Source organism: Clupea harengus, chromosome 14, assembly GCF_900700415.2.
Source record: "Clupea harengus chromosome 14, Ch_v2.0.2, whole genome shotgun sequence".
In the NCBI taxonomy this organism is placed as follows: Eukaryota; Metazoa; Chordata; class Actinopteri; order Clupeiformes; family Clupeidae; genus Clupea; species Clupea harengus.
Genome location: NC_045165.1, coordinates 9,537,319 through 9,559,189, shown reverse-complemented (window position 1 = coordinate 9,559,189; position 21,871 = coordinate 9,537,319). Strand labels below are relative to the sequence as shown.

General features: G+C 42.3%; 3 protein-coding genes across 5 annotated transcripts; 1 reads left to right on the top strand and 2 right to left on the bottom strand.

The window, feature by feature from the left end:
- Window positions 1-39: 39 nt before the first annotated feature.
- Window positions 40-4,597, bottom strand: LOC105890991 (synaptojanin 2 binding protein). Its single transcript, XM_012817123.3, has 4 exons — window positions 4,404-4,597; window positions 2,814-2,950; window positions 1,975-2,070; window positions 40-642 (listed from the first exon to the last, which is right to left on the bottom strand). The coding sequence occupies exons 1-4, from the start codon at window positions 4,465-4,467 to the stop codon at window positions 481-483; spliced, it is 459 nt and encodes a 152-aa protein (XP_012672577.1). The 5' UTR covers window positions 4,468-4,597; the 3' UTR covers window positions 40-480.
- A 2,504-nt stretch (window positions 4,598-7,101) lies between these two features.
- lgals3a (lectin, galactoside binding soluble 3a) lies at window positions 7,102-13,179 on the bottom strand. Of its 2 annotated transcripts, XM_012817137.3 has the most exons (6): window positions 12,905-13,178; window positions 12,499-12,516; window positions 11,176-11,904; window positions 7,853-7,941; window positions 7,552-7,708; window positions 7,102-7,351 (listed from the first exon to the last, which is right to left on the bottom strand). In XM_012817137.3, exons 2-6 carry the CDS (start codon window positions 12,511-12,513, stop codon window positions 7,196-7,198), a joined length of 1,146 nt encoding a protein of 381 aa, XP_012672591.1. In that variant the 5' UTR covers window positions 12,514-12,516; window positions 12,905-13,178; the 3' UTR covers window positions 7,102-7,195. The 2 variants fall into 2 exon arrangements, with proteins under 2 accessions (XP_012672591.1, XP_042565654.1); XM_042709720.1 differs by lacking the exons at window positions 7,102-7,351; window positions 7,552-7,708; window positions 7,853-7,941 and adding an exon at window positions 9,194-9,965 and having other exon boundaries at window positions 12,905-13,179.
- Window positions 12,561-20,865, top strand: gmfb (glia maturation factor, beta). 2 transcript variants are annotated; one of them, XM_031580441.2, is made up of 7 exons: window positions 12,561-12,583; window positions 15,898-15,994; window positions 16,453-16,502; window positions 17,058-17,107; window positions 17,412-17,494; window positions 17,868-17,941; window positions 19,686-20,865. In XM_031580441.2, exons 1-7 carry the CDS (start codon window positions 12,581-12,583, stop codon window positions 19,755-19,757), a joined length of 429 nt encoding a protein of 142 aa, XP_031436301.1. In that variant the 5' UTR covers window positions 12,561-12,580; the 3' UTR covers window positions 19,758-20,865. The 2 variants fall into 2 exon arrangements, with proteins under 2 accessions (XP_031436301.1, XP_012672583.1); XM_012817129.3 differs by lacking the exon at window positions 12,561-12,583 and adding an exon at window positions 14,352-14,462.
- Window positions 20,866-21,871: the final 1,006 nt, after the last annotated feature.

Sequence of the window (21,871 nt, the reverse complement as noted above, 5' to 3'; positions counted from 1 at the left end):
TCTCTCTCTCTCTCTCTCTCTCTCTCTCTCTCTCTCTCTCTCTCTCTCTCTCTCTCTCTCTCTCTCTCTCTCTCTCTCTCTCTCTCTCTCTCTCTCTCTCTCTCTCATATAGCTTTACATGGTCAGTTTGGAGACACAATCACTTCTGTCTCCTGATAACATGGCAGCTGAATCTTCCCTCCTCCTGTGCAATGCTGGGACAGACAGACTCAGAGCTTTGGTTTAAAGTGTCAAAGAAAACCCCCACAAGAATAAAGGGGGAACACCAGCTCAACATGGCAAATCATGGCAGCAATGTTAACGCCAATTCATACTTTTTGTGTGTGTGTCGTTTGCTTATTTGTTTAGGAAAACATGGCTTGCTTGCATCTTCAGGGTGTGTTTTCCGACTTGTGTCCCTATCCTCAATTCAATTTGTGTTTTTCTTTTCTTGGCCCTCTATTCTCCCAACGTTTGGTCCTTAAAATGGGAGGCGTGTTTTTAGATGGGCTTCCGCAGGCCGGGAGGGAAGCGCTTAAAGTAGACCACGGCGACGGTGATGACGGCGGCTGCTGCGGCCATGCCGAAGAGGATCCCCAATGAAGAGACGGGCGCCTCACTCTCAGGCCGGGAGCTCACAGGGCCGTTCTGTTGGAGGGAGGGCTGAGGAGGAGGAGGGGGGGGGAGAGAGAGAGGGAAAAAGTTAAATAGGGTAAAGAGCAAGGGAAGTAGAGAGAAGGGAGGGGAAGAGACAAATACGAGTCCACATGAAGAAAATAAGAATTACAATGAATAATTATATTTTATTGTAAGAGATATAACTGCTTTAACAGCTATATGACAAATATACTGACACAATAATTCAGTTCATTACAAACCAGCAAGAAAATATGAACCCCCTGAACAATCAGCAAAGAAAGCCCAGATCATATTTGAATCAGGGCCCAGTAGAGGTCAACTATCAATGTCAATGAGTGGCGGGCCAGAACCTGATCTCTTTAATAGACCCTTCACTAGCACTGCTGGACTTACAGAACCTGATCTCTTTAATAGACCCTTCACTAGCACTGCTGGACTTACAGAACCTGATCTCTTTAATAGACCTTTCACTAGCACTGCTGGACTTACTGAACCTGATCTCTTTAATAGAGCCTTCACTAGCACTGCTGGACTTAACACAACTGCTAGACACAGGCACGCACACAAAAAGGTCACCCTCTGACATGCCTGTATTTGTTTTAATGAGGCTTTAGAATTTCCACCCAGTTCTTAAAGATTATATTAAAATTAACTGGAATAACTGGTTCCAGTACAGCCAGTGTGTCTACTGCAATCTACAGCCACAGAAGCCTCTGCTCGGAGTTAAGATGCTGCCTGATTTTAAAACAGCCTTAATGGCTCCCTTGAATTCCTCTGGAAGGTGTGGTGATTTCCAACCCTTCCAAATTATGTTGTGGTTAAAAGGAAAACTGAAAAGAGGCTTCAGGCAAGTACCATACAGATCCATGGCAGTCACCTTAAAGCCATTCCACAGCACATAGAACTGGTGAAGAGCCACACAAGGGACAACTACATTATGCACTGAGAATTTACCTTTAGGGTGGATGCAAAAGATCCATTTTGGTCTAGTGATACACAGTAGTACGTTCTATGGAAAGTACTTTCTATGACACACCATGACACAAATGAGCATTCAATAACATGCCACTTTAGTGCAGAATTAAGCAAATACAGAGATAGTGATTTAAAAAATACAGTTTGGTCAGCAAGCATTATCTGTTGCTATTATCTGGACTCAATCGTGGCAAGTATACCCAGTGAAACTCTATTTGAGAACACACACCAAGGTTTTATTTTGGTACACTTAAGTGACATGTGTCCTGTTCATTTCTACAGCTATGGACTTTGCAAACTACTGCCTACTTGACTCTAGTCAGAAAAGAGAAAGAAAAAGGGAAATTAGATAAAGCTGATCCCCAGTCAGTGGTGACTCACTCTCTGCTGCACACGGAGAAGCACGTCCTCTCCAGCTGACCGGAAGAGCTCCACCGCCGCGCTATGGGACAGGTTCTCCAACCGGTTGCCATTTATCTGCAAGGAAAGATTTAGGATTTTTACCAAAACGTTCATCATGAAAAAGCAACCACATCTAGCAAACAGAACTAAACTTAAAAACAAAACAAAAAAAAGTTACATACTAAACATACTAAAAGATAACTTTCCCATTTCATCCTTTAACCTACAGAGAAGGGTTGGGAAAGTGTGTGTGTGTGTGTGTGTGTGTGTGTGTGTGTGTGTGTGTGTGTGTGTGTGTGTATTTTATACAGCTTTGAACAGTTCTATGATTTTTATTAGTAAGTAAAGCTGAATGAAAAAGTCTAGTGGTGCACCAGCCTCATTAAAAGTGCCCAGCTGAGTGACATGTGTGCCTGCCCTGAGAGAAACTGGCACTGGGCACTCTCAGGGCTTAGCATAAGCAGCAGAGAGGGAGAATGTTTATCCCTTCAATCTGCACCACACACAAACACACACACAAAAAGACCCAAAGGGTCAAGATTTCTGTACAAGGTTTGGGCCAACAAATGACAAGCCCTTTAAAATGACCTAGAAACATTTGAGCATGTAAACTACCTGAACTGTAGGGAAATGTTGGAATACTTGGATTAATCCAGGTCCAACTATGTCATCATTGTCATCTAATTTGACCACGGCAAACCTAAAATAAGTGACCTGTTGCAAATAATCTGACATCTGTCATTTCCCTCTTGGATGCAACAGTGACTAATAAATTCAAATGAATCGCATTCTGCTGAGTGCCTGTTTTTTTTTTTTACCGCCAGTATTTTGTCCCCTTCCTGTAGCCGTCCATCCAGTGCAGCAGCGCCATTCTCTTTGATTTTGGCCACGTAGATCCCACTGTCATTCAACACATACTGCTGGTCCAAACCACCCACTATATTGAACCCGAGCCCTGGGGGACAAAGAACAGAGAGAAAGAGATAGAGATGGACGAGAGTGTTGAGAAAGACAAAAAGGAGAGAAGAGCGAGAGGCCATAATGAACACACGATATCAAGATCTGGACCATCTCGGGAACTTATCCTGCTGTATCCGTTCCCAGGCTTTTGAAAGTGAAGGGACTGCGAATTCCTTTCATATTGACTTAAAAAAGGACAACAACCTTCTCTTTGCAAGGTCAATTATTTTGGTTTCATTGGCTTAAATGGTCACTGGCCATGGCCGAGAGGTGCCTTGCATTATAGAAGGCAAAGATTAGACCAATATGCAAATAGAGCAGTGGAAGAAGCTGCTTATTCCAATGTGATGTATCCAGCGGTACAAAGGCCATGAGGGGAAAGGAAGCGCGGATGATGATGCATGTAGCATTTATCGCATTAGAGCGCAGTGAACTGTTCTATGAACCCTGTACAATACTGACCCTGCCCAGTTCGAAACTCCTCCATTATGTAATGAAGAATTGTGGCAGGACAAGAGACGTCAAATACATATTGTAATATGAAAATGTTCCCCAAAACGTCAATATCAGTCAAATGTTAACCTGTGGTCAAATGTATCTCTAGATTTACAATCCAGTCATGCAAATGTTAATTCAAATGCTAAAACCACACAGACCCATTTGAGTTAGTTTCGTTTTCTCCTACTTAGTCTGTCGAAGAAAAGGCAACACAACTTGGGAGTGGCTGTTCTTGTCACCAAAGGTACCACACAAGTAATACATAATTATCTCGCTGACAAAGCAGCACGTAAGCAGTTCAATGTAATGTCATTTTGTGTAGCGTTAGATGGCAAGAGGGCGGTCGTTGAGACACAGCTGTGGTCGTGGGTTGGATATAGAGTTGACGTTAACGATACCTGGAAGAATAAGGCTAAAACTACCCACTATTACATCAAATCGGTTCAGTTTTTAGCTCAGTATCTCTGTTAACTACACACTTCAACTAAACATTTGAAATTTAGTTTATTTTAGGATGATTGCACACGTAAATCAATCAAGGTTGCCATGTTGCGCATGTCGTCTTGTCCACGTAGCTAGCATATTCACTCACTAACAGGCTAGCAAGCTGACAATTTGTCCATTGAAAAATGTCCCGGTCCGACACTAACTTAGTGTCTGTCCACAAAACTCCTAAAAAGTTAAGTTAACGCAACTGTGACTTCTATTTTTTGTATAGACTGTGGGTAGTCGAATGAATTAAACTACACCCACACACAAATTACCAAACAAAAAGAAAATATCCAAATAGTATAAAATAGTTCAACTCACTTAGCCCTCGTTAGCCAGCTGAAATGTAGGCTACTGCTGTGTACCTACAGGCCCCTCTGGTGTTGGCCGTGAACTTGCTGAGTCGACTGCTGTCGTTACTGTCTCATTTGTCTAAAATATGATATGAAGAGATAACTTACCAGCAGGTCCTCTTTTTAGTTGAATGTCCACCACTTTAGGCATGCTATGAACAGATCCGTTCATGGCGTTAACCACTGATCCCTTTCCAAAACCTTATTTTAGTTCTCTATACCTGAAGGTGAACTCATGCAGGACTTCTTCGCATGCCAACCTGAAGCACACTACTAGGAAATGTTATCGTATCGCCCCCTGGCGGAGGGAAACAAGAAAAGCCAGCTACAGGCTGCTTGCCCGATCAGAAGCGGAAGTCATACTCTCCGCAACCTCAGAGGACTGGAAGCTAAAATGTTAGAATTATAAATTTTAAGTCAGTACCTCATAAAACGTTACATTCTGAAGCCTTCTTGGGAGTTCTTTAACTGGCAATATAAGGCCTTTCTTACTATATAAGATATACACTCTATATACATGTATGAAGCAAAAAATAGAAACGTATGTGTCCTTATCTAACGGAAAATTATTGTATTGATGCCTTGACGTATGGATAATAATAGGGTTAGCAAAAATACTCTGGTTCCAAATTAAATCCCCTTAAAACTTTAAAATGGGGTTACACTATATGTATTTTTTCATTCTTCAATAATCATCATGAATATTGGGCATGTCACTAACAATCAGTGAATGGTAATGCAAGTTTATCAGTTAAGATCTCTTTCATGCAATGTGCTAAGATGCCATGTTAGGTGTCTGTTGAGGAAGGGTTGTGTCTGCATGGGACTGGTTGAGTCGTTTTAATTCTGCACAGATTTATATGTTTAATTGTGTAGGGGAGGCAGTGTGGTGGTCCCATCTGTAAGAAAGCCAGCATTGAACATTAAGGTTGTATTGAAGTCTGGGCTGCTCTGTCAGGAAGAGTGCTGCATGATTTCTGTGGCAATAAGACAAACAGGGACCTATTCATGTTTCATATCGCAGTCATCTACAATTACTAACAAGAGGAAGTCTCTAATATTTACCCAAATAGCAACGGCAATACATTATAACACAATGCACAATATGTACCTTCAAACACAAGCCACACACCTTTTTAGTCGTACGTAATATTTTATTAAAAAATAAAAAATAACTAACTCTTTTTGCAGTGTCTTTGGCGAGTCCAATTAATTCAGTGACCAATTAAGAGTGTTGACAGAGAGCATGAAGAAAGAGACCGTTTTCTTGTGCAGATAAAGTAGGCTAGACGAACACGCAAGCAGCCAGTGGCATCATCACTCAACATCTGCACGGATGCTACGAGATTCAGTCAGGTAAAGTACTAACAATTGGTTGTACTACTCAGTGAAAAAACAGTTTTTTATGACTAATATTTCAGCTGAGCCCTATATTCCTGAATCCACTCCAAACACTCACACCCCATTCACTAACCCTAAAATATTATGATTATAGGAGGTTGCTATGCATAATAGTTAATGGGGGCATTCCCTATTCAATTAATGACTAACCGTTTGTAACACAAGGCATGCTCACTAATTCTAGAAAAGACAGAGAACCAACAGACAGCTGCTGGTATTCTGACAGAACCAAACAGGTGAGAGAGCAAAAGAGAAATCCCAGACCCTCAGGATATCTTCCAGTAATGTGTGTCCTTTGCTCCCATGCTGGGAGTTGACCGTACTGTGCCGTACCCCTGTTATATCAGTTCAATCCAGACCCTAAACTCCTCCACAGGTATACGTGCTGAGAGATATCACACAAACTGGTGTGATCAATGTGCCCTCTCGCCCGTTCAAACCTTTATTACATGTCATTACCTTCACATGATCTACAGCATGCCAACCATCGACCTCAATATGACTGGTGCTTTGAGAAAGACTGCACTTTGACATGGATCAAATCAGGATCAGTAAAAGTAGGCTGATTAGGTAGACTTCAGTCCCAGGACTTCACTGCCATTACAGACAACTAGATTTCCTTCAATCATTTCTCAGTTCTGAAGGCTGGGAATACTTCAGTCTGTGTCTGCGTAGTGTTTGCCTGAACAGTATCTGAGGGACATATTTCGAATAGTTTTAGCATGCTGGAAAAGGTAAACAAGCCCTTCTACAGGTTTAAGACAAACACTTTGAAAAGTCACTTCATACTTTCAGCCTTATATGAGCTAAAACAATTGGCACAAGCAAACGCTTCCAGTACACCTGCCTCATAACCAAAGCAGTGTCAAAGAAATTCATGATCTGTATCAGTGGAAACAAGAAATGCGTCAGTTCAACCCCGGAATCATGACTACACAGCAAGAAATCAGCCTTTGGCCCCATGACAGAGATAGAAAGAAGGGAGGTGGTCATTTCAAACGTCAAAGTTGATTTCTACCAGCACAGATTAATATCAAGACGATATTCCCAGCCCTCACTGGATACTTTCATTTATACAACGTATAACTATAATTAGAAACACCGTCATATCCTAATGCAGGTGTATGTATTACTGCATTATTCTCACAGAGCAATAATGGCCTCCACTGCACTCCATGTGACTCAGTGATATATTGAGTCCAGCAGCTCTGTGTGTGTGTTTGTGTGTGTTTGTGTGTCTGTGTGTGTCTGTGTGTGTGTGTCTGTGTGAGAGAGTGTGTGTGTGTGTGTGTGTGTGTGTGTGTGTGTGTGTGTGTATATGTTTGTGTGTGTGTGTGTATGTAAGAGTGTGTGTGTGTGTGTCTATATGTGTGTGTGTGTGTATGTAAGAGTGTGTGTCTGTGTGTGTCTGTGTGTGTATGTGAGAGTGTGTGTGTGTATGTGAGAGAGTGTGTGTGTATGTGAGAGTGTGTGTGTATGTGAGAGAGTGTGTGTGTGTCTTAGATCATGCTAGGGCCTGCACTGTAGAGGGCAATGTCACCCTCCACACGGAGGAGCGTGACCTCCTCTAGCCCCCCCACACGGTGCTCAAACTCCAGCAGGTGAACTCCATCCACTGCCACCTTGAAGCAGTCCTGCTCCACCAGGATCTTCAGCTGCAGAGATCACACAGACAACATACAGGCATCACCAATAGTTATGTATAGGCTATGTACTGATGTGCTACATAAGGGTACTAATTGATTTTGATTGACTTAGGAATATAACGGCAACATAGCACAGTGTACAAATATATATTTTCTGAACACAAATTCACACATTGTGGATTACCACTTGTTCTGGACACCTCTCTTACCTCGAACTGTCGGCCCTGGATGAAGGGGAATCCCCCCTCCCTCTCCTCTGGACCCCAGTAACCTTCCAGGTTTGAGTTACGCACTATTGTCTGCTCGGGGAAGCGAGGGTTGAAGTGGAACACCACGTCTGGGCCCTTGACCAAGTCAATATGGAACCTGAAACACAATCACACAGGAACAAACAAATAAACAAAAACACACACACACGTTGGAGCTGGGTAAGCAGCCCAATCTAATGGAGTGGGACATGTCGATGGGGACTGTAAGTGTGCACGTGTGAAGAGGGTCAGAGTGGCCTACCTGTCTCCTCCAGGGACTGGTTCTCCAACGACGGTGATCAGGAGGCGAGGCATGAGGCCTGCATGAAGAGGCAACTCATACGGTACTGGCTGCAGGGCACAACACACATGTACACCAGGCAGTACATATCACGATCTGTTCGACCACAGATGACACACTTCAACATCATGACACATCATTTCCAAATGTTTGGGCAAGAGCAATTTTGGAGGGTGGGTCTGTTAACACCATAAAGATATAGCAGTGATATCCAGATACATATGAAAGTATGGGATTGGGCAAACTGAAATTCAGTTTGGCGAGGGAAATACTCATAGCATAGTGACTGCTCATTATGACTGACTGAGTTAAAGTGACATGCTCGAAGATCGTCAGATCTCAAATGACATCACAAAGCCATCTTCTTCAAAATCTTTCTTCCTTATATGTGTAACACTGTTATAATCCTGCTTGCAATGAAGATCATTTTTAATCCTTTGTGACTGAATGAACCGAGAGTCCTCAGATGACCTCTGTCAGCAAACTCAATTATGTGAGGAGAAAGATTGGACAACTTCAATGCGGAAAAAGTATACAGAAGCTAAAGTCGTAGTTCCTTACTTTTTCTCTGTAGACTTCTATTAATACAAGACCTTCCTTCCGTGAGTCATGACAACACTGTAAAAGACTAATGGCTTCCCCATGGCAACGCTTTCCATGACAACACAGTGGGCCGATGGATCCTTCGCCCAGATTCCAAGGCCTGACCCCGCCCCATGACTCATTTACATAGCAGCAAAGGCCTTGGGTTCGCCCACTTGTACAGGTTTGCATCAAACACACTTTGTAATCTATCAAACACACTCTTAATGTAGTGGCTTTGAATGGGGAGTGAAGTTCTTTGACAAATGTGGAATTGTTAAACAATTCCCTATAACACAGGTGAACTCAAAATAAATGTCTGTGTTTTACTCATGTACATTGGATATTGCAGTGTGTTCAGAGGGCTGTCTGTGGAAGCATCACATTATGAATTCTATGCCCAGTCAGTCAGTCACTTTGTCAAAGTACAGCACAGCATCTTCTGATTCTTCAAACTAAAGAAACCAGATGCCCAACATTCCAACTTGTTTCTTAACACGGCTGAGGGCATAACACGGCAGTGCATGCTGGTTTTGGTGGAAATAACTGAAGTGGCTTCAAATTGCTACTGGAATAGAATCATGCTCACACTGACAAGTGTGTGTAAATACATTTGGCGTTTCACTGTGGTAAAATACACATACACAATGTGTGTATATATATATACACCAAGGCGTCATTGAACACAGCTATAAAACGACCCTTGTCAACAGCCTAGGAAAAGATTAACTTGGTCTTTATTCAGCCAGAGGAGAAAAGTTAGCATGTACATTCATTCATGCAGGACACATTCCCATGCCAAATTTAATCAAATGAAAAAAGAAAACAAACATGAAACATGCGCTCTTCCCCCATCGAGTCGAGGCGATGTCCTGATTAGCTATTTAAGCTCATTTGGCAAAATTAGACAGGGATTCTACCCACTGATGGCTAAGGTGTGTATTGGTGTGGATGTTTTTCTACTGTAGTTCTAGTGAGTTCTAGTGTAGTTCTAATGGTCTTCGCCATGATGATTTGTATGCCTTGTTTCCCTCAGAACCTCTACAGAGAGCTACCGAGCCATGGTAACACCTTAAGACTGACCTGGCACAAAGTCAGTCACACATTCACAAAGTCAATCAACAGAAATGTTTCTTAAGTCAGTAACTTTTTCAGTGATTAGGCATTATTGGAATAAAATGGTGTGTAAAAGAAAGCATGCGGTCACAATAACAAAGCTAATAATAAAGTGCATCATTTGTAAAAAAAAAAAGAAGAAAAAAAAAGACCCAATCTGGTCCCAAACTGGGGTGATTTAAGGCACTGTGAAAGTAATCAAATAAGTGGTGCAGTGCTTCTGACAGCAGGGCTCTGCGACGCTGAAGCTGTAACGTAAAGGACCCGTTAGAAAGGCCTGTGAAGAGCTGTCCACATCCTCCATCTCATCCTCCTTCTGCAGCTGCAGAAGACTTTCTGATGCCTGCACTCAAAAATATGGCGGCCTATATGCGGGCTGAAAGATAAGAAGATGTGTTGATGTTATTCAATCTGTCCGTTTCGGTTGTTTCTATTTCTTTAGTTGTTTAAGCGTGGAGTTGAACGGTGTTCTCTTCTGCCCGAGGCCACCCTTTGAACCACCTGATAGCCCACCCGGTCCAGCCTTATCACCATGAGACAATACCACATGTACAAAAATCAAGAGAGCAAAACTGAAAAACTCCCAACAACAGAGCCAAGGCCATAAGAATGTAGGCCATATTATGTGTGTGCTTCAGGATGAACAGACAGAAGTAAATGAGGGAAAACAAGCAGAGGTGATAAGAGTATTGCTTCAGAATGCCCAAAACCATAAGAACACCTTTACACCGAAGCTGGAGTTCACACAATTATCTCCACGTTCCCACCGCTAGGATACACTTACTGGGGAAAGAAAAAGGGAAATGTTCACCCTTGAGGATGTGAACATCAATTAAATCGTATCGATAGATCATCAATGGACATTTCTCCTATTTCTTCCCTACTTTAATTTCCACTGTGTGTCCTCAGCAAATCCAAGAGGGAAACGTGCAGTGCTGTCTTAGACACCATGTAACACCACGCTGCCACATCTGACTCTGCACCCTGCCTGAATCTGTGCTGTGTCAGCTCAATGCTAACCCCTGACACAAACAACCTACTGCTTAATGAATCGACCAATCCAGACAGTGGTGACATATCGGACCAGTGTGTAGGATTCCCTATAAAAATATGCTAACTAACACTCAAGCACCAAAAAAAATAGCTACGGCTAATAGCAAATAGCTAGTTACGAAAATAGAAACGGATAGCTTATTTTTATGATGTTCAATTGATGTCCAAATAATGTGAGGTGAAGACACCAGTGAAAGCCACGCACAAGAATGTCCAAGAATTAGAGGAGAGGTAGCAGTTAGCGATTTCATTGTGCTGGAAAGCAGTGTTAACTACAGTGTTAACCTCCACACAGCTTAGACCCACCCTCATACTCCGTGCTCATAGCAGAGAAGAACAGAAAAAGAATTGCAATACACATCTTTCACACCTAAAGCCACACACCTACCGCAGAGATGAATGCAACAGAGCCATTCATACTTGCCATGTTTATGTTATTTTGCTTTCATGTATTCCCTCCTGATGAGGGACTTTAGGTGTGAAAGGCATGTAAGGAGCAAAGGCAGGTAGACGGCCATGAAAGATGTACTCACAAGCATGCCTCCTGGAGCACCAGGTCCCCCATACGGACCCATGGGCCCCGGTCCGTAAGATCCAGGACCACCTGGCTGAGCGGGGAATCCAGGACCACCTGGCTGAGCGGGGAATCCACCACCAGGAGCTCCCCACGACCCTGGAGGCAAAGGGGGGAAGCCTCCGACTGGGAAACCTGGTGCTGGGCCGGGTGGGAATGCTCCGGGCCCTCCAGGCCCATACATCCCGCCTGGGGGTGACGGATAAGGCATGTTAGGGTACGGTCCAGGTGGTCCACCTGGTGTGGAGGGGAAGGGTCCAGAGTTGTAGGGTGACGGAGCCCCTCCAGGGAACTGTCCTGGCGGGGCCCCACCTGGCATGGAGGGGAACTGTCCTGGAGCCCCAGGACCGGAAGGGAACTGTCCTGGTACCCCAGGGCTGGAAGGGAACTGTCCTGGTACCCCCGGACCTGGCGGGTACCCCCCTGGAGCAGTGGGGGCCCCAGGACCTGATGGGTACTGTCCTGGAAACTGGTTAGGAGCACCAGGACCTGAAGGCCCACCAGGGAAGCCCCCTGGGGCAGATGGTTGAGTTGGGCCTCCTGCAGAAGGGTAGTTTGGACCACCAGGAGCGGACCCAGGCCATCCAGGGTTAGTGGGTGGTGGAGCGTTGGCGCCGGGAGCAGAGGGATTAGTGTTGCCGTGTCTGGAGGCTTCCCCCGGGAGGTCATCCGCAATGGCATCAGCTAGCTACAAACAAACACCATGTGACCATTACTGTGCATTATATTAAAATCAGACAGTTTCCCCATAGCTACACAACTACTGCAGAAGACCACTCACACCAAGCACATTATCTTAGACTGATAAACTATAAACGAACAGGTGTGGACACAAGAGTAGGACCAAATATTTATGGGGCATTCTGAACATCTTTGCCAACTGATGTGCCGTTCAACACACTGTAAATCCAGATAAGCAGAGATGGCAAATGAGGTCTTTATAAATAGCTTTCTTGGTGGTAATTGAAGAGTAATTTGATTGACATATGGCTGGAGAGAGTGCTGGCTAAGCGTTACATTCCATCACAGTATGAGGTATTCGATGAGTTGCTAGATAATGGAACCAAAATATCCTCGCAGCAACATTTCGACCACCATTTCACAGTAAAGCATTTGAGTACACAAATGTGGAGTAACACTGATGTCAGTATTTAATAACGTTTTCATTTCTTCTGAAAATGGTTGTCGAGGTTAGTAGGTTGCAAATGGCAAACACGGTACATTAGTACACAGCCTGGTGGATAGAATACAACAAACAACAACAGCAACAACAAAAACTTACCGAAAAATCTGCCATGGCCTGTGGAATACAAACACAAATAGTTTTAGTGGATTGTAGATTCGGATTTCACTAACAGAAATCAATGGTAAGTCGTAGCCTAGCCTGTGCTAAAGTCGTGTTACCGTAAACAGATTTAAGCCGAATTAAATACATTGTTTTCCTCGCTGTGTTCTTCGTCGCTACGAAGTTTACAGCACGCTAATAAGTTAGCAAGCTATGCACTACAACACACCAGCTAGGAAGCTAACATATATCTCACTTCGATTCAAGGCAGGCAAACGTTCTATCCTTGCTAAACATTACATTGTAAGTTAACTATTAAATAATAGGTAAGCTTGCACTTTCGAAGTCAGCCGCATGTAGCCGCTGAGATATGTTTTGGATACATTTGGCGACTTAATATTACCTCAGCTAGATGTGGGCCTCCTCTCCGCGTCTTAAGCTAGTTGGATTCTGGACCACCCATTCACCACGCCAGTGCAGTGATGGTGAAACTAAATTAGACAACTCTACAAAGGAAGTACGTTTAGGACCCGAACATGGTGTTTTTACGCGTCGCGTTGAAAATAAACAGACTTGTATATGGATGCAACTACAAGGCAGGCAGACTTGAAGGGAATAAGCCCATCCAGTTTGAATACAGCTTTACAGTATTCTCGCAGTCCACATGACTACCCTGAACTGTCAGAGGGTTGGGCAGGAGAGTCTGACTGCGCATGACAGATTCAACTCATTTCTACTGTACGGTAGCCAAAAGGCACTTATGACGGTATTCCTTCCATTGTGGAACGGTAACTTACTGTAGACATTTCATCAAGTAAATAAGTGTAAAATCAGACTGTTATTATTTATAGGCTGTCCTATATGACACACATTAGTTGTCATAGTTTCAGCACGAAATCCCCAAAACAATCCTGTTTCTAAATCCAAAAACAATAATTTAATCCAGTTCTACTTTAAGCACATGGATAATTACTGAAAGGTTATGCGAATGAAGCACACCATCAACATAATAGACCCGTCTCTAGTTCAGGGTGATCATATGACCTCTGTCATAGTTAGGGCTAATAATAAGTCATATTGCCTTGTTACAGAATTAAGATGACTTTACCTTTAATCACATATTATTCAGACGGACTGTGACAGCTACAGCATTCAGATTTTTCATTACGAAAAGGCATGTGTCACAACACAACTACCAAATGTAGCAAATTTATGAGTGATTTTCAAATATGTCGACAACTCTTCTAACCACAAAAAGTAGGCCATATAATAATAAGGCCTATTCTGAAAGGTCATCAATGACCTTGCATGTCAGGGAAATTCAGATGGCTTTATAAAGGCACACACAATTAGACTTTCTGCTACAGCTTGGGCTACGGGCTATTAATGTTCATTAATCAATATTAAATTGAATGCTAACAAAATGGTTAAAAATTAATCTTGAGAAGAGGCAGCAGCAGTGATGACAGCAGCACACAGAGCTACGTTCGTCCATGATGCTGAACACGCCTGTCAGTTCCCCATTACACCCGGGTGATATCATTGAATAATAGACTACTGACTCTCCTCCCAATACCTTAATTGAGCCAGATAATGGTATTAACGTCATATAATTCAGGCCCTAACTTCAGAGCTATTCTAGTCATGTCCATTTTTTTCCCAGCAGCTTTACTGCCCGACCACATCAGTCACAGAAAGGTTTAAAGCCTAGCCTGCAATGGTACGGACATTCCTTGGCGTGCCTACATCTTACTTACTCTTAACTCTGACTATGATAACCCTTGTCTGTCAGATCGGGAGAGGTGTGGGGAGTGGTGGTAGAGAAGGTGTGGGGAGGGAGTGGTGGTGGTGGGAGTGGATAAGAACTGGGATTGGTCAGGATAGAGTCACAAGACTTGGCTGAAAAAACTACAGTACACTGTTGAGGTCCTCACAATCTGAGTCTGCGCTTCGCGAAAATGGTAAGTGGGAGCTACATAAAGAAATACGACGTAAACAAATACAAAAGTATTACTGTGTGTGTAGTTAGGCTAGTCTTGTTGCGTTCATCATGCCGGCGTTGCGTTGGGGGGTTTGTTTATGTGTGCGCTAGACTGTCGTGTGTCTGTGCTGCTCCATATTGCCCAGGCAAATATGCAGTTCCACCCAATTCATTGTGATGTGCTGCAACATGTCAATGCACGGAGCGGAGCATAGCTAGCATAGCCATCCCGGGGCATCTTTCGAGTTGGGAGAAAGTTGGCTGTAAATATATGTCAGGAGCCAACTGTTTAATTTTCGTTAGTTGGAATTTCGGCCACGTTTTGTGAACTGCGAATGCTTTTACGTAAGTGTTGCTCGCAGGCATACCTGCCATACCGTCCAAGAAATTCTCATTTCCTGTACTTTGCCAGCTAGCTAGAGATACGCAAGTAACGAAAACCTGTTCGTGAACTAGGGACATGCACAATCACATCCATGTGACCAGCAAATAGGAATTGATTTTCAAGCGCAAGTGGCCACTGACCGTGTTTTTAATAATTCGTCAATCCTAAAATGGCCCGCTGGTCTGTGTCGAAACAAAGGAATTATAGTAGCTAAAATCTACGATCATCACAATGTGAGGTCTTGCAAACCACAGAGGAGGCAACATGAGCCGTTGACGTGGAACAGGCTACATAGTCAGACAGCGCTGGATCATTGATCTCATCGGGAGAATCCAACATATCTCCAACCAACGTCTATTGTAATCAGTTATCTACTGTCTGAATTGGTAACCAATACTGTGACACTATCGTGTAGCCTGCAATAGAATAGGGGCTGTCCTTTTACATATTGAGTTCAATGTTCTAAGGCGCTTAATTTGTCATCCACAAATGACAGCTCATCAGTTTAAATTGTAAACAGGTTAGACATTTCGGTAGAGTTTATCAAGCCCCTTTGTGTTTGCAATCACTACGTGTTTTTTTAGTTTTACTGAAAGTATTTGGACATCCCGGAACATTAAATGTACATCAACAGTGTTATTTTAACAAAACTTAACTTCTGGCCTTGATCATTTGCTGAAATGTAGCGTGAAGAGCACTCAAGGGGTGGAAAGAGTTAGCTGTACTGATTTCAGTTCCAGAAGGAAAGTGGTTTGGGCTTTTTTTCCCATTTTTAGGACAAGAAGTCTAATGATCCTGTTGAAGCCTACTGTCTTAATACAGATATTTGAGATCCTTTGCATCAGTCAGGTGAAATCACTCCCTAAGGGAATCAGGTATTTGAGGGTTGGATGTTGTAGTATTAGGGAATAGTCTGTGGTGTGTTAATGTCAGCCATAGGTAGAAGAAGCAGTTCTATGGTGTCTGTGCAAATTGGATGTACCCTAGTGGGAGTTGTCATTGAAAAACTTGAAAACGTTTTCATCCACAGAGTGAATCATTGGTTGTGTGTGATGTTGATGAGGATCTGGTGAAAAAATTGCGGGAGTTTCGCTTCCGAAAGGAGACCAACAATGCCGCCATTATCAGTAAGTTATCCCTGAAGTGTTCTAATTTTGTCTGTTCTCTCTTTCTGCATATCCATACCACTGAGATGACATTTACACTAAAACAATAGCTTATAACTATCTCTTACTTTTCTTCAGAGTTTTACCTCATAAACCATATTTACACTTATTTAAACATGGGTTTACTCTACACTTTCCTAAGGGGAAATTGAAGCTCCCCTGTAGGCACACAGTGACATTCCTTTTATGTTTCCATTATTATGGCTTCACTGCATTTGTGTCACATGGTAGGACGTATTACAGGGCATTGTGTCCAACACAACTTAGTATCGTGGCCAACTTATGTATGTACGTATGTAAAGCTCATATTGCTATCATAGTTGTTCAGTGAATGAATGGCTTAATATAAACTGTATTATGTCATTGTCAATAAGGGTCCAGGGTTATAATGCTACTCTTTTTTCTTATGTTTATTTCAGTGAAGATTGACAAGGATCGACAGCTGGTAATCCTTGATGAGGAACATGAGGCAAGTTGCTGGAATGATTTAGAGCTCTAAGCTCCTGATATGCATTCTGTTTTGACAAAAAGTGGGTGTGCCTATGCAGTTAGCAAGCCTCAGTAAATCTAGGGCGTTAACCCAGGGTTAACATCCCATTAAGTTGACAGATATTAGGATATTCCACAAGGCATTACCATTTTACACATAATACTGAAATCTGAGTCTGAATGGATTACAAAGGATGGGATTTGGGACACAAGTTCTGAATGTTGTGGGTTGCTCTTATCTTTCCAACCATCATTTGGTCTTAAGTTTGGCATGGATGAACTCTGACTGAACAAAACTCTGCTTGGAAGGCATCTTGGGTTCAGTATGTTCTGAGTCTGGAAGTAGATAGAACTCTACAAAAATGTAAAAAGTTATACCGGTACATTCTCCTCACATAGTTTAACTGAGTCAAGACTTTTATTCCATCTTTCAGTTTGTCATCCAAAAGACCTGCTTTTTTTTTTTGTAAAAAAAAGGTTAAACTTAACTCACCACAATCATTCCAAACAACTTATTGGCATCTTCTTATTGTAGGACATCACTCCTGATGACTTGAAGGATGAACTCCCAGAAAGACAACCAAGATATCCTTTTATTTGGAGAAATTGGTCACTATATATATATATATATCTGATAAATCAGGATTATTTTATTTATATATATATATATATATATATAATCCTGATTTTTCAGGGTCTTCCCAACCCTGTTTCGATGTGATACCCATCAACAGTGTTCTTTCCAACCCTCCAGTGCCCACCTTAATGGGTTGATGCAGGTGTTGCACAGTGCTCAATAAGGCTTGTGGGGCTGGAGGCTGGCTGGTCCTGTGTCCGGTGTATGTCTCTGTTTTTTCTGGGAGTGTTTTCTCCTTAACCCCTCAGGTACGTTTGTGGTCTACAGCTATAAGTATGTGCACGATGATGGGCGAGTGTCCTACCCTCTCTGCTTCATCTTCTCAAGTCCTGTTGGTAAGTATCTCATCACCATGAAGTCTATTACCTTTTGGATGTAATAGCGTCAGCAGTCATTCTTCATCTCACCTGTCAAATACAACTGAATTTACTTTATAAAGCAGATGCATGTTTGATTGAATGCTACCGTTTGTCACTGTGATAATGTACTAACCTTTCATGACAGACTTGTAGTCACATTAGTGATTGATTTTCACCAGAGAAAGAAAATAATTTACTCCACGATCACATCTGAATCCAAACAATAATTGCACCATGCCTAAAAATAAGTGATGGATCAGCATGGTTTTTCAAACTGCATTTAGACCTTTTCAGTATGGCCGACTTATGTAAATGCTGAGCAGTCATATTTTATTATCTCATTTCACAGGTTGCAAACCAGAGCAACAAATGATGTATGCTGGGAGCAAAAACAAACTGGTTCAAACTGTAGAATTAACTAAGGTAACCTTTTGCATTTCTCATGTTTGTATTAAACATGATGTCTTTCATTAATTGTATCAACAGCTTTCCTTTGTGTCAGATTTATATCTGGGAATCAGATTTAAGGATTTACGATGACATTAGCATCTGCTAAGATGCTGCAGGTGGCTAGCCCTTGGGAATTGCTAATGGTTCAAAGTAGTTACAGTGTTGAGGCAACCAAAACAAACGTTCCTTCCAAAATGTCAATGTGTTATGTTTTTTGCATTGGGACATTTGATGGCAGAAGAATGGACACAGATGAGCGTTGCTCTGTGCTTTCCACAGTATACACCCCTGTAGGTACAGTGGCTTTGTCCTCACGCAGGGATAACAAAATGATGTCAGTACAATGGCACCCCCCCCCCCACGCACGGCACCAAGTTAATCTAAGGACAATAGCTCTATGGAATGGGTGCCAGATAAATGTGGGTGCAACTGTGCATTAATGTTAATACTTTCCTCACGAGGGCCACCAAGATAATGTTGGTACTATCCTGACAACAGCACCAATGAAATGTTGGTGGTCTTACCCGATTGGATAGGCATCACCTATTCAACACAACAGCAGATCAGTTAAGGTGAACACATGGAGGCGCCACAAAAAAGTGTGGGGTGTCTCCCATAGTAGTCAAAATAGAGAACAGTCCCAGATTAGTCTCCTAGAATATACTAAACTATCAATTTGGATCTCTGATTAAGAAATATTTGAATAACTACAACCAAAATGACCACACGGCAGGCTCTCGCGTCACTGTCGTAAGAGGAGAGGTCTTCAGGAGTGATGAGAGGAGTGGGAACAATGGAGACTTTGGGTGTAGTGTACCCAGTCAGGGGTGTATTCCAGGTGATGTCAGGTTACAGTTAGCTACAGGAAGTGATTTGAGGAGAGGTGGGACTGCTTACGTTTCATAGTAAAAGTTGAGTCTAAATGAATTCATCTGTAGAGTTCCAGTTGAACCTACACCCTCACCCAGTCGTTGTTTTGAGCATCATTGGCCTGAAATAGATGTTTACTATTGCTTCAGGATATTTAAAATACCAGCCTGCATTCCATGTTGCTGTGTATGATTAAAAATATTGCTGCCAAGCTAAATTGGCAAGTGTAGCTAATTGTACAAATGTGATCAAATGCCTACACAGTGTCAGTGGAGCCTCAGTGGAGCCTCATTGTGACTTGGCTTCCAAATGTTTTTCATTAACATTTAGTCTATGTGGTATTCTCCAAAATGATCACAAGAATGCGTATTTGAATCTCTGCCCTCAGTTAGCCAGCCTCTCTGAGTTTGGGTGGGCATACATTATTGCTAAAGCCATCATGTGTGCCGTTGCAATGCACTGCCTCTTCAAATATAGTTGCATTAATAGTAAATGAGTTGCATACAGTATATATAGCATTTCTCTACTCATGTCTTACATCTACCAATGCCAGAGGCTACCATGCAAGGCCTATTTCTGGATGGAGGGAGCAATTTAGGGTTGAGTGTCTTGCTCAAGGACACTTCAGAACACAGTCAGGACTAGCCAGACTCACTGGCTACCCTCTGATTCCAGGACGTCTACTTCACTCTCATGGGCCTCCGTGCTGCCTGCAAGGGAGTGTTCCATTTATAGAGGTTGATAACTGTGTCAGGACTTTTAGTAGCATGGAGGTTGATAGTGGTGGAGGGGTGCTCCTTTATAAGCGCATGAACATCACTTCTGGTTGTCTGTGTCACCTGGACAGGTGTTTGAGATCAGGAACACCGAGGACTTGACTGAGGAGTGGCTGAGGGAGAAGCTGGGATTTTTTCGCTAGCCTGCTCCTGTCCCGCCACGGCATCGGAAGAGCGGACGAGTGAGGGCGATGCACGTTACTAAAGGGGAGAACAAATCCTAATCCATTTTTACCACAGTTAACTATCTGCTCTGTCTTAATGCAGTCTCCTGCACCCTACCCCACCCCTCTAAAGTCTTAACTTTCACCAACCCAATGTAAACCTTATACATGAGCACCCAGGACCCAGCATGGAGTTGAAGAGCACTTTAGAAAAAGAGCGCTCTTGTCCCACACAAAACTAACTCATGACATGTTTGTGATTGTCTAGCATTGATCCAACACTGTCATTTACCTCACTACGACACACCATTAAGTCATTTGACAGTTCTATCCAACACACTAATCTGGAAAAGGTTTGCTAGCTTGATTATATGGACCCATGTTCGAAATACAGAAATGCAGTTAAAAGGTATATACACTACAGATAAACCTGGATAGATGATCTAGGTTATTTTGTTTTTAATTTGTATTTGGAAAGGGGCATTGGGATTTTTTTGTGGTATGTCTGACCAATGAGGGGTGAAACGCTAACCACACTACCTGCTGTTGCAGATAATGTGATGTTGGTTATGGGCTCTTTGTAGATCTCAGCCAGTATTTCCCGTTGTAATACAATGTTTGTTCTAAATGGACTACAACTGTGACCAAATATTTGTCCATCCTTTTTTTTTTTAATTTTTTTTTTTATATTGTTCGAGGGGCTCACCAATGTTTACTACATCCATGTAAGTAGGTTGAGCTTGAGGAAAAAGAAGGGGAGAACAAAAGCAACATTTGGGAGAGCATTTAGGAGTGTCTATAATGTGACCATGTTTAGATGTAACACACTTGATGTCCAGCAAGCCGGTCTGTATTCTGTTCTCCAAACTACTTTTCAAGCATAGAGCTGTGAAAACTAGAGTTGCTTACTCACTCCGTTGTGCATTGTGGGTGCATCTGTCTGGGATGGCCACTATATTTTTTCATCTCGCTCTATTTGAAGAGGTCAGTATGTATTTAACGTACTCATTTGTAACTCATTCATATTTTCTCTCTTACTAAACAACTGTGAGGCTGAGAGTAATAAAAAAGGAATGTCTCACAATAAGCTTGGATTAATGCTGAATTTTTATATATTTACGCTAAACAACAGAATCTTTTAAGAATGCATTATACACTGGATTAGTTTTGAATGTTTAAAGGAAACTATGAAAAGCTAATCTAAGGATTTGTTTCAAAGGTCAGAGTTCATGCTAAAATATTAACACATTTATACCTCCTCGAAACTCAGTATATTGTGTTCTGTGTCGTATGTTTGATGATGGCACATGCACATCACAGAGGTTTTTCGGGACATAACTAATTGTATCTAACTTGAATGGTAAGATTGAAAGGATGTGGATATTCAGTTTGTTTCAGAGCAACTTTACTTGACTTTACCATAAAGAAAGATGGAACCAATGTTTGGTTTTTGGTCCAACTTGCATGCAAATTTAAATTTGAGGTTAATCCATTTAGATATTGTTTGATAAAACAGTTCACATTGATGTGCCCCAAATGTGCTGGATATTGTTGAAAGTCCTCATTAAATCACACTTTCACATAAACGCACATGTGGATGTCTTCAAGTGGTTGCAGCAGTGCATAGGGGTGTTGTACAAGATGACATTCTATTACTCATCCTTCACACCAGAAAAAAACATTCTGTGCTCTGTTGTCGATATTGATACATGGCAAATAATGGATTGGGATATGTGTGCTGTCTATCTTCATGGCTCACTTTTGAAGTGATTTGATTAGCAAGTGCAGCTTCTGCATTAAAACCTTTGAGTGGTGCAATATGAGCATCTCCACCAATCACCGGTAACATTACTGGATTTGTGCTGAAAGATTTGGGGACGCAGGATAAACAGGATCAGTGGAGAGAGAAATCTGAGTCTAGTTAGCAGCCGAGCAGGTGACCTGCCTACCTGCTGCTATTATGTGTTTGTCGAAATAAATGTTATCTTTCTGAAAAGATGCTGTAATGTCCATCCAAGCCTTGGCTTGCAACTGGGTGCTTTAATCTCTTAACTGCTGTGGAACACCCCTACAAGTCATACATTAACTGCTAA